The sequence below is a fragment of the Eptatretus burgeri genome, chromosome 7 (genome assembly GCF_056783735.1).
Source record: "Eptatretus burgeri isolate ZD-2024b chromosome 7, Ebu_testis_v1, whole genome shotgun sequence".
Classification (NCBI taxonomy): Eukaryota; Metazoa; Chordata; class Myxini; order Myxiniformes; family Myxinidae; genus Eptatretus; species Eptatretus burgeri.
The window spans coordinates 33,963,113-33,974,686 of NC_140967.1; the positions used below are offsets into that span (position 1 = coordinate 33,963,113).

The 11,574-nt window shown below is 42.4% G+C and overlaps 1 protein-coding gene across 3 annotated transcripts in view; it reads right to left on the bottom strand.

The window, feature by feature from the left end:
* NKAP (NFKB activating protein) overlaps nucleotides 1-11,246 on the bottom strand; it is a 54,111-nt gene extending 42,865 nt beyond the window's left edge. The window contains exons 1-2 of one of the 3 annotated variants that reach the window (XM_085888012.1): nucleotides 11,076-11,246; nucleotides 7,182-7,219 (exon numbers count right to left, since the gene is read on the bottom strand). In XM_085888012.1, the coding sequence (XP_085744138.1) occupies nucleotides 7,182-7,184 (3 nt within the window). In that variant the 5' untranslated portion in view covers nucleotides 7,185-7,219; nucleotides 11,076-11,246. Of the gene's footprint in view, nucleotides 1-6,160; nucleotides 6,253-7,181; nucleotides 7,220-11,075 lie in introns of those variants that run through there. The other 2 variants (XM_085888013.1, XM_085888014.1) reach the window with 2 other exon arrangements.
* Nucleotides 11,247-11,574: the final 328 nt, after the last annotated feature.

The window sequence follows — 11,574 nt, forward strand, 5'->3', positions numbered from 1 at the left end:
GTACAGCTATAGTTGTTCTCCTGGGATCTGCGCATCCATCCACGATCTATGTTCTAATGAAGTGCAGTAGGAATAATAAAAACAGCACCATGCGGAAGTGTAGGTAATCTCTCCAAAGCTCTCGGAAAGCCTTAAAATGCATCACGATCGGTTTGATTGTGAACAGATATACGGACGGACGGACATCGAGACCGGTTTTATTTGGTCATCATGAAGGTACCGCTTGATATTACGCATTGAAATAGAGACATGAATACTCAAGTGAGTTTATTATATGTCTATGATTGATAGCTTATTGACAGCTCAATAACATGAGCGATTTACTATGGCATATAGTGATCGATAATAACATACTCTACAAAAGGTTTTACGAACTCATTTTTAATAGCCACGGTCCTTTAAAAATGGGAAACATTTTAATTTCTTTTTTGTGCAATAATTCCTCCCATTTTGCAAATGAAGAACATGAACTGTTTAACTACCATAATCATCAAAACGAATTTTGAGGAGCCTCTTAAGGAAGACAATAATATCATTACAATATATGTCAAAGCTTGTTTCATTTCATGCAGTAACAAAAATCTGATGGTGGAACAAAAAAAGGGGCATGCTGAAATATTAATATATAATATAAGAATTAACTACCATAATCATCAAAACCAATTTTGAGGGGCCTCTTAAGGAAGACAATATCATCTATATTAATATATTTCGGCACGCCCCTTTTTTGTTCCACCATCAGATTTTCCACCATCAGATTACTATATATGTCAAAGCTTGTTTCATTTCATGCAGTAACAAAATCTGATGGTGGAACAAAAAAAGGGGCGTGCCGAAATATTAATATAGATAATAATAAGATTTAACTACCATAATCATCAAAACGAATTTTCAGGGGCCTCTTAAGGAAGACAATAATATCATTACTATATATGTCAAAGCTTGTTTCATTTCATGCAGTAACAAAAATCTGATGGTGGAACAAAGAAAGGGGCATGCCGAAATATTAATATAGATTACACACTGGCCACATTGAACTACAGCTACATTACCTTAACCATGATGTTGAGTCACCAATTTAAAAATTATATCACTTTTAGTCTGTTGTAAGGGTTGAATTAGCAATTTTTCCTTATATGAAGAAATGAAGAAAGTGCACAAACAGTTATTCATCTGAATCAGTTTCTTGATCTGACATGCAGTCCTGTTGGGTATTCATACAGCTCTCTGGATTGGCTTCACACTTGCACAATTCTGTGCACTCTAAATTGTTTTGCTTGCAAGAACGAGCATTACACAAACTTTTGCTGCAACCACACCTCACCAATTCTGTAACTGATTCAGGGGCTGGAGGCATTTTGGACAGAATTGGTTTCAGTTCACTGGTGGATTCTTGATACCATCCAAGCTTTGTTGGGTCAAGACGACAGGGCTTTGGAACAAGTACTTCCTGCCACACCTGGCACTGTAGATGAGCTCGGCGAATGTGTCCCACCATGTTCTTCCATGTTATTCTTCACTGCGCAAGCTATCTGTGAAACACGCTGAAGTGTGTGCTGGTATGACACTCCTGCACCAGCATGGGATACAGCATCAATAATCTTCTTACTCCGTGTGGCATGATAGCAATACAGGGACATGCCCAATGTCAGAGGAGTTTCAGTGCCACTGCGAAACACAGAGGAATCTGATTTGGGTTTGTATGTAACCTGTCTGTTTGATCTGTAAGCTTGCATCATCTGCTGTGATATGTTACTGCATGAATGTCTGATACTTTCAGACCGTACATTTGACTGGGCCGTGCTCTGTCCTTGAATTATCCAACCCAACAATATACTTAACTCTTCAGGAACAATAGTTTCACCAACCAAGGAACCTTTAAACTTCAAGCTATTATTCTGTTTTATTGTTCTCCGTATGATTTTTGCAGTAGTAAACATTGCTTGTACATCTTGTCTATCAATTTTGTTTGCAGCATTATCTACAGCATTATCAATTCCCTGACAATATCTGCTGCTCTTCCTTCGCTCCAATTGGTTCTTCTGACCACGTCCTTGTCAAAGTGGACATCTCTCTGGCTGTTATCAGAGAACCACCTCACCGCCGTCGAGTCTGGCATTTCACTCCAGCCGACTGGCAGGGTCTCCGAGCAGCCATCAAACTTACAGACTGGTCTCCTATCACTACTTTCTCAAACATCAACTCATCCTGGGAATTTTTTCAAAGAAACTTGCTCTCCCTCATGCACAGATTTATCCCCTCTCGTGTTCAGTTGTCTTACCCTTCCTCCCGCCCTTGGTTTACTGAAGCTTGTGGCGAGGCAGTTGTCCTGAAACAACTTGCCTTTGCCTCATGGAAAGCAAACCCAACTGAGGGCAATCTCAGTTCTTTCCACAAAGCTCAGAACAAGTGTGTATCTACCCTCAGGAGAGCCAGAAAACAACATCTTTCTCATCTCAAGTCTGAACTCTCAAACCTCTCTCCCTCCTCAAAATCCTGGTGGCGTTGAATCAAATCTGTTTCTGGTGTATGTTCCCCCTACATCCCCTCCCTTACCTCAAATGGCCGCACTGCTGATTCCACACGTGATAAAGCTGAATGTCTAAACTCGGTGTTTGCAGCTAAATATTGTGTCCTAAACCCATCACTATCTCTACCCACTTTACCCAGTCGCACCCAACTGTCCCTGGACTCTGTATCCTTTTCTCCTGACAAGGTGGAGAGCTTGCTTTCAAACCTCGAGTCAGATTCAGCAACCGGTCCAGATGGCATCAGCCCACGTGTCCTCAAAGCCTGCTCTTCTGCTCTTGCTCACCCTCTCTCTGTTCTATTCACCCTCTCATTTGCCCAAGGTCATCTGCCATCTGCTTGGAAATCTGTTAACATCACTGCCCTGCATAAAAAAGGTGCAAAAACAGATCCCTGTAACTACAGACCAATCAGCCTTCTCCCAATCATCAGCAAGGTGATGGAATCCATCATCGCTTCAGACATGAAATCCTTCCTCTTCTCCAATGGCTTGATTTCCAATCATCAATTTGGTTTCAGACCAGGACACTCTACCCTGGATATGCTGCTTCTGCTCTGCCAGCAATGGATGGAGGTCCTCAATGCCAGACAGGAAATCCGAGCCGTATCCCTGGACATATCACGTGCTTTTGACACAGTCTGGCACCCTGCCCTACTCACCAAACTCTCTTCCCATGGTATTCAAGGCCATCTCCACTCATGGCTCGCAGACTTCCTCTCCTGTCGCAGTCAACGTGTGGCCCTAAATGGAGTTCTTTCATCCCCTCTTCCTGTGCAGGCTGGAGTTCCTCAAGGTAGCGTTCTGGGCCCTGTTCTTTTTCTGGTTTTCATCAATGATCTCTCAGACTCTCTGGAAAATCCTCTATTTCTCTTTGCCGACGACTCCACCCTCTGCCGTACCATCTGTCATCCCTCAGACCGGCAAGCAGCAGCTTCTTCGCTCACTGCAGATCTGGATAAAATCACAAACTGGTCCAACACGTGGAACATGTCTTTCAATCCAGACAAATCTCACACTCTCACTATGTCTCTTCGAAAGGACCGTTTACAAAACCCCCCCATCCACTTTCTCAACAATCCTCTGGAAGAAGTCTTTTCTTTCAAGCTTCTAGGTCTCACTATCTGCCATGACCTTTCCTGGGAAAGGAAAGCCAGTCGCCGACTGGGAATCCTCCGTCGTGCTAAGTCCTTCCTCGGCCCTCTTGAGCTCCTGACCACTTACAAAGCTTTTGTCCGTAGCCTGATGGAGTACTGCTCTCCCCTCTGGGCTGGTGCTCCTGCCTCCCACCTTTCTTGGCTTCACGCTGTCGAAACCAGGGCATTTAAGATCATCGGCATCTCCTGCAATGAAGCTGAGTCTTTGGGCCTCTCACTCAATCACCGCAGGTTGGTCAGTGGTCTTTCTGTCTTCTACCGACTCCTCTCCAGCCTTGCCCCCCTGCTCTCTCTGCGATTTGTCCCCACCACATTTCCACAGGGCGCTCAAGGTCCGCCAACAACCCCCTTCTGGTAAAACTACCAAATTCACGAATCACTGCTCATCTTCACTCTTTCATTCCTCTTTTTTCCCGCCTTTGGAATAAACTTCCTCACTCTATTCTTTCCCATTCTTCCCTCCAGGCTTTCAAAACAGCTGTTCACCACCACCTCTTATCTTCCCCCATCCAAATCCTCGATCTTTTCTACCCCCGATAATCCACCCAAGCCCACTTCCTTCATTTCTCCTGCTTTCCTTCCTGAAAGTCCCTGAAATGTCCATCTTCTCTTCGCCATGTTCCCCGTCCCATCCCCATCCCTCTCCCTTCCACAGTTCACCTAATGTGTCTGTTCCCCACTGTTTTGTCCCTTCCACTCTCGCCCCTCTTGTCTCATGCCTCCTTGCTGTGAGTTGTGTGTTAGCTCTCATACGAGCCTCGACCAAGGTATACAAAAAAAAAAAAAAAAAAAAAAAAGCAGCCTCACGGGCCTTACTTGAGTGAATTAGTGATGGTTTAGTGCGGTCACATGGGCGTGTGAATTCCACATCATCGATATTCTTTTCAATAATTTCCTTCAGTGCAGCATGAGTGGTAGTTCTGTGTGAACCATACAGCATCATCATCATATTGTCATAATCTTGTTGTACTTTATCAATGCCAATATATTCACCAGAGCTGAGTTTATCTGCAAGGCAACTGTAAAACTCAATTTCTGCAGCCAAGAAATTTACAGAATCATCTGAATCCTTTTGGTCTTTTTCTGCAACTGGTTGCTTGACCGGGTTGTATTTTTTTCCACTGATTTGCCAGGCAGGTATTATGATACATCAAATCTCTAGAAAGTGGGTCCTTTGAATTTATCAGTTCACTGTAGTTCACCTTCCACTCATCATTGTTGCATTTTTGCACAATCACTGCCATTTTTTCACCAACATTTTGACTTTGACATCTGTGAAGAATATCTGTATTTTTACCCTGACAAAAGAAGCACTCAGCTTTATTGAACTTCCTTATTTGGGAACGTGTGCATTGTACTGGTGCAGAAGAAGATTGTGTAGAGCTACAAGATATAGGGCGACCTCTCTTTCGCTTTAGCTGGGTAGAGTCCTGTGTAGCGAGGGCTGTTTCATACCGCCTGCTAGATCTTCCAATGTCTGTGACGTTAGTAGTTTCTGCATAGCATGGAGCATGCCACTTCGCATGTTGGTCCTTTAGCTGTTCTGCAGTTATATCACCCAGACGGTTATGAATTCCAAGGAATTCCAGTTCACCTAAATCAGCCCTACGACAGACAGAATGCAGAAATTTTTCATATGATGAATATTTTGGGTGTTGTCTCAACAAATCACTGCTATGTTTTTGACATTTAATACACAGTTTGTAGTTTGTATTGGTGCGTGGTCTTTTTGTCGGTGGCTCTCCCATATTTCTTCAGGCTGTTGTAGTATAGCTATATTCTGAAAAAAGCAGAAACAAATATTTAATAAATATTAAAGGTGTGATAATAGGTATTTATGGGAAAATAGTCAAATTTGGTCATGATAACAGCTATGAAATATCAAAAAGAACATAATAAAAATTTCATTATTTTGGCTGCCGCTATAAGCTAAAAAATGGCATCATTGACAATTTCCTTGTCAAGTTTTATATTTAGACCTTTATAAAGTATCACAAATGATTGCTAGCCCTCTAAAACATACATTTAGATACTAATATCATGTAAATACCTCCATCAGAGGTAAAGATATGGTCGGAAATGTGTTTTTACCCAAGCGAATTTCAAGATGGCCGCCAATAATCCAAGATGGCGGCCAAAAAAATGCCAACCAGAATTTTTGATAAATTTATGGTCCATAGTCACTAAAAAATTAGGTTGGCAAAAATTAACCCAAAATTTTCACGATATTACACAACAGCATATACTAAAGAACATGTCAATTGTTTGGTGTTTCAACTCCAGAGCAGCAAACATATAGTTTACCACATGAAAAAGACATTTGAAATCTCTTTTGTTGTCAAGCAATCATAACGCACTCTCTGAAGAACAATATCGATATCAGGATCAAATTCGCTCATTTTTAAATTTTCGCAATTGTGTGGAAATTTTTCAAATAGTAAGTGAATTAAAATATTATTACAATAAAATACTATACACAGGGGTCTGGTTGTCTTCTTTCCTGTGCATCACAAGGCTGTGAGCAGCATCATTGACTGAGGGTGTCGCAGTGCTGCTGATGCAGTGTCCCTGTAGGTTAGAGCAGGAATTTAGCCAGTATGCCAGGGATAGCTTCCAGACTCTTCACGAAAGACACCGCGAAGGGATCTTTAATGTCCACGAACTAATTCCGGCAGATGTGACGCCCAGTTTAACATCCATCTGATGTCAGTTTATAGTTGGGTTGAGGATCGAACCCAGGCTAGACAGTTAAGAGCAAGTGTGCCTCTTGATCATCTTGCCGTGGAATTGGGATGCATTGTTTTATAGCCATTGAAAACATTTTTTCAATTATCTCGAGAAGTCGAGTTCACTTTACTCAGTCGAATCCTCTAATATATGTTGCCTCATAAACTCAGGGAACAGAGCAGCAGTTGCCACACCCACTTTTGCCTGCTTCAAAATTCTTTTCGTTGCACTCAATGAAGTTACACTTCAGACATATTCCTTCATCTTTTCTTCACAAAATATAATTTTCGAAACAAAAGGAAAGGTTAAGTTTAATGCTTTGGCAATTTCAGATGTACTTATATAAATGTGGAGAAGGTGGAAGCAAGGCTTCCATAAATAAATATGCTCATACACTTAGCCTGAAATCATATTATGATTGATTATATTCTTTAGTTTGTGAGAGTAGATAGTGTTTCCAAGGCAAAGCATTCTGAATAGGCCGAAATGGCAGCTGAGACTCCTGCGAGGTGAAGTTGGGTTGACCAAGGATAAGCTTTTCATGAAGGTAAGCTGTCAATGATCGGAGTATTTAAATTTCCCCAAATACCCTGTTTTTATTCAGGCATGCCCCTGGAACTCCCTCAGTATGCATGAAAAAGTTTTGGGCCGCCAAGTTTCATGGTTTTGGAGTTATGGAGAACACACATACGATTATAGATTGTACATCAAGTTCAACAAAGACCGACACCAGATTGTTCGCTTTGCACAGCATAAAGCAATCAACTTACCATTATGTTCGAATCAGCAGTCTTTGTGGGTTAAAACACTAGAGAGCCAAAGAAAAACACACAAAATATGATCAATTTCTCATGTTATAATCTCCACTGTACTTTCGATTAACATTCATACCAAAAACTTGAAAAATGATACGTGCTGTTTCCTTGCTTGACATTCAGCATTTAAAAGGATAAAGTACGGACAATCCCAGAAGGTTGGAATCCATGGGAAAGAGAAAATTCCTCCTTAGGAACCCCCCCCCCCCCCCCCACGCTGAATGCTTTGAGAAATGTGGAGCCATTCTTGCGACAACCGATAACCCAGAGAGCCCAGGGAAGGGGAGTGATGGCACTTTCCCCAAGCTCACTGGCTGTGTTTGTTTTGTCTAACAGTTGTGTGAGAGGTTTGTACGGCGGCTCAACAATGAGGTTTAGATCCTGGTAAAAAAAAAAAAGATAAAATTTTTATATATATACAGTATATGTATATATACATACCAGCACTTGATGCCCTCCTGACTGTGACCAGATTGTATTTGGCACCAACAAGTGCCACATGGACACATTGTGTTACATCCACCAATCACCACCAGGAGTCACCATTGATGTTTTTCAGCAGTTGGGGAATGTATTCATGAAAATTCCTAAATTCTCCTGACTTGGACCAACATCATGATGATGACCTCATCACGACGGCATCATGCAGGCCAATCCCAAAGGGCATCCAGCAGTTCATGTAAGGCAAAGTCAAAATCTGTCAAAAAGCAGGTGCAAAGCGAAGCTACCGACCTGGTTTCACCCTTCTTAGGCTCGTCAGAGAAACATATCGCTGTTCCAATGGTGGAAAATGGATGGATAATTGTGAGAGTATTTAAAATGTTTTAAGACATGTTGGGAAGTTCTATGCTTGTTAATTGTGATGTGAACAGGGATTAAGTTAACAAGTGATATTTCAGTATATGGGGTAGGAGCTGTGACTTCCCATGTGTTTGATCACGGAGAAGAGAGAGGCCAATTGCATTCGCATCATGCACTCTCACTGCAACTGAACAAAGGTATGCACAGGTTAAATGAGAGGCATTGTCTCTGGTGTTTGGGACAAAGACATTTCACAAATACTTGTGTGGTTGCAAGTTTACCACAGTGACAGACCATAACCCCCTTTCAGCTATTCTTAACACCAAGCCCCTGGTGTCAACCTTATCAGCAGCACATATGCAAAGGTGCACTTCAATTGTGTCAACATATGCCGATGATATTGAGTATAGATGATCAGTTGATAATAGTTATGCTGACACAATATCTCGGCTGCCATTGGTTGCCTGCAGAAAGACAGAGCATGTGTTCCACTTCTTACTTACAGATGAGCTGCCGATCACAGCAAATGATATTGGCAGGGCAACTAAATGGGACCTGGTTTGTTGAGAGTACATGACCATGTAGTTCATGGTTAGCCAAAACATATGCCAGAGGAATCTAAAATCAAGTCATATTTTGTTGGAAGAAACGAGTTGGCCATGGACGAGGGTTTTAGCATGTGGAGAGTAAGAGTTGTGATCCCTCATAAGTTCAGGTTTCAACTGTTATCTATCTATAATTCCAGCAATGTGTGTGTGTGTGTGTGTGTGTGTGTGTGTGTGTGTGTGTGTGTGTGTGTGTGTGTGTGTGTGTGTGTGTGTGTGTGTGTGTGTGTGTGTGTGTGTGCGTGTGTGTGTGTCCGCTGTTTCTCGACAACCACTGGTCCGATCTCATTGAAACTTGCCAGGTATGTTGCTGGGGACCTGAGGATGTGCCTTTTCAAGGTTTGATATTAATCGGACAAGTGCTTCCTAAATTATGGATATTTATTTACCAAACCAATGACAAGACACGTTGTTGCGTGGGCGTGGCCGATGGGGAAGGGAAGCTCAGCCGCGTTCGCCATTACAGATTACAACGTACGGACTTCCGGAGAGTGATGACTTCGTGTATTCTAATAATTTCTCGATTTCTTATGCGCATTTATAGATAAACACAATGCCCCAAGTTATGATCGTTTTCATATTAGACGGTGCATAAATTTCGGTAACATCAGAGTGCTGGTATGCTCCGAACCAGGAAGTAAATTTTTTTTCTCTCTCTTCTCTTTTTGTTTTTCCTTGCCACGACATTGCGAAAAGGTAAAATACTTTGGCGCTAATTGAATAATTGGGTATTACAACTAAATTGCTAATAATCGTAACTGAGAATATGCCAACTTCCGGGCGACGCACGTGCGGGCACGCGAGAGTGAAGAAACGGCCTGTGTGGTTGTTGTTTGCTGCTCGCGGTTTGAATATTTATTTGAATTTTTTTTTTTTTACGGGCACGTACGAGTGACTAGTCTATAATTCCAGCAATCTCTGTGTGTCTGTCTGTGTCCGCTGTTTCTCGACAACCACTGGTCCGATCTAATTGAAACTTGCCAGCTATATTGCCGGGGGCCCTGTGGATGTGCCTTTTCAAGGTTTGATATTAATCGGACGAGCGGTTCCCAAGTTACGGCCATTTATTTGCCAACCAATGACAGGACACGGTACTATCACATCACAAATGACATCACAATGCTTCCTTTTTTTTTGGATATGATATCACAATTGACGCTGGGGACCTGAGTATATGCCTTTTCAAGGTTTGATATCGCTCTTCTTCATCAGTTTCAGGTGTTTCCCAAGTTATGGCCATTTATTTACCAAACCAATGACAGGGCACGGTGCTATGACGTCACAATTCTTCTTCTTCGTTTCTTATGAACATTTATCGATAAACACAATGCCCCAATCCAGTAGTCGTTAACAAGAGTGAAGGAACAGCCTGTGTGGTTGTTGTTTCTGGCATGCGGTTTGAAAGTTTTTTTGTTGTTGTTTTTTTGCATGTATGGCCACGCACTAGTAAATTTAAATATGGAAACAAGCAAACAAACAAAAACAAACAAACACGACATAATAGTGAGCGAAGCTTTTCGTGCTACACTCTTCAGAGTGAGATCGCAACAATTGAAGGTGCGTGCTTATATAGGCAAGTCCCTATAAGGTAGACACTGATTGGTTCAACCGCAATGACGTCACAGTTAATCCGAACGCCCATTGGTTGGCTCATAATCTTCACCTCGAGCCCCCATTGGCTGGAGCAGAGCTCGTCGTGATTGATGGTTGCAAAGTTGCAACTGCATCATGGACAGCACAAGGCTGTGAGCCTCCATTGAAATATTAACTGCCATCACAGCAACATGTTAATACAATCAGTAATGGCTGTTAATGAACCTGACTGATGTGATGTGACAAGACCAAAACAAATTGTGATTTTAAAGATTTTCGCCTTGGTCCCCAACTCCTCCAATGGAACCATTGGCTGTAAAATTTCACTGTTATCACAATTAAACTAAAGCAGGGCTACAAATGTTCGAGATACATCCCCCCCACTCCCCCCCCCCAAGTAGCCTGTAGTGATAAACTAACTGTGTAGTGCCTTGACTCGTGGTTGTTGAACGAAACCATTTTTACCTGGTTCTGGCTCTTCCGTCTATTTAACACAAGGAACTTGGACGCGGGAGGCCCATCAAAATCCGCGCTATTATTTCCAACCTATGGTCGTTGTTTGTCCGTGCTCTATCCCTTCTGATGCTGAGAGTCAAGCAAGCAAACAGTGACGTCCCATCTGTAAAGTGTTCGGTTTGACTCGGGCCGTGTTTGAACCACCGACCTCCCAGGCTCACGAGCACACGCTCGACACATTCGTAATTACAGGCATTCTTTTAAATGGGCGGAAAATTTTAATTCCAATAATAATAAATAATAAGAAAAAAAAAAAAAGGGTCTTGAAAGTTTTCACACTGATTTCCAACCAAGGTTTCAACAAAGCAAAAGGCCCACGTATCGTCAAACCCACCTCAAGCTTCCACGAACCAAACACGAAGCCGTGATTCTTCTTCTTCTTACTCTCACGATAATCTATAAACTACGTAGTTGTGTCTGAAAAATACAACGCTTACGTTGGGCAATATGTCAAAAAAAAATTGGACTGTTTTCGTCGAAAACAAAAACTCCTGACCTCTTGCGGAATACATATGCGAACTACATCGCCTACGCAGCCGCAAACCGCGCAAAAACTAGCTTCTCTTCAAACAAGCAGTGAAGCGTTGTTTCCCGTCTGCTCGAATTCGCTTGTGTACCTCCGATCTAATATGACGATCCTCATATGAATGAGGTTATAACCAGGTTATCGAGCTCATAACTATTGTGTCGTGTAGAAGATGCTTAGCAGGCAGACACGAGTGAGGGAACAGTCGAGCCGAGCTGTGTTGCACAAGTGCGAGCGCGGGCGTACGTTGCCCACCACCGTCCTTTTATTACGTATTCGACACACTCACGAGCCGGGCGACTCCAGC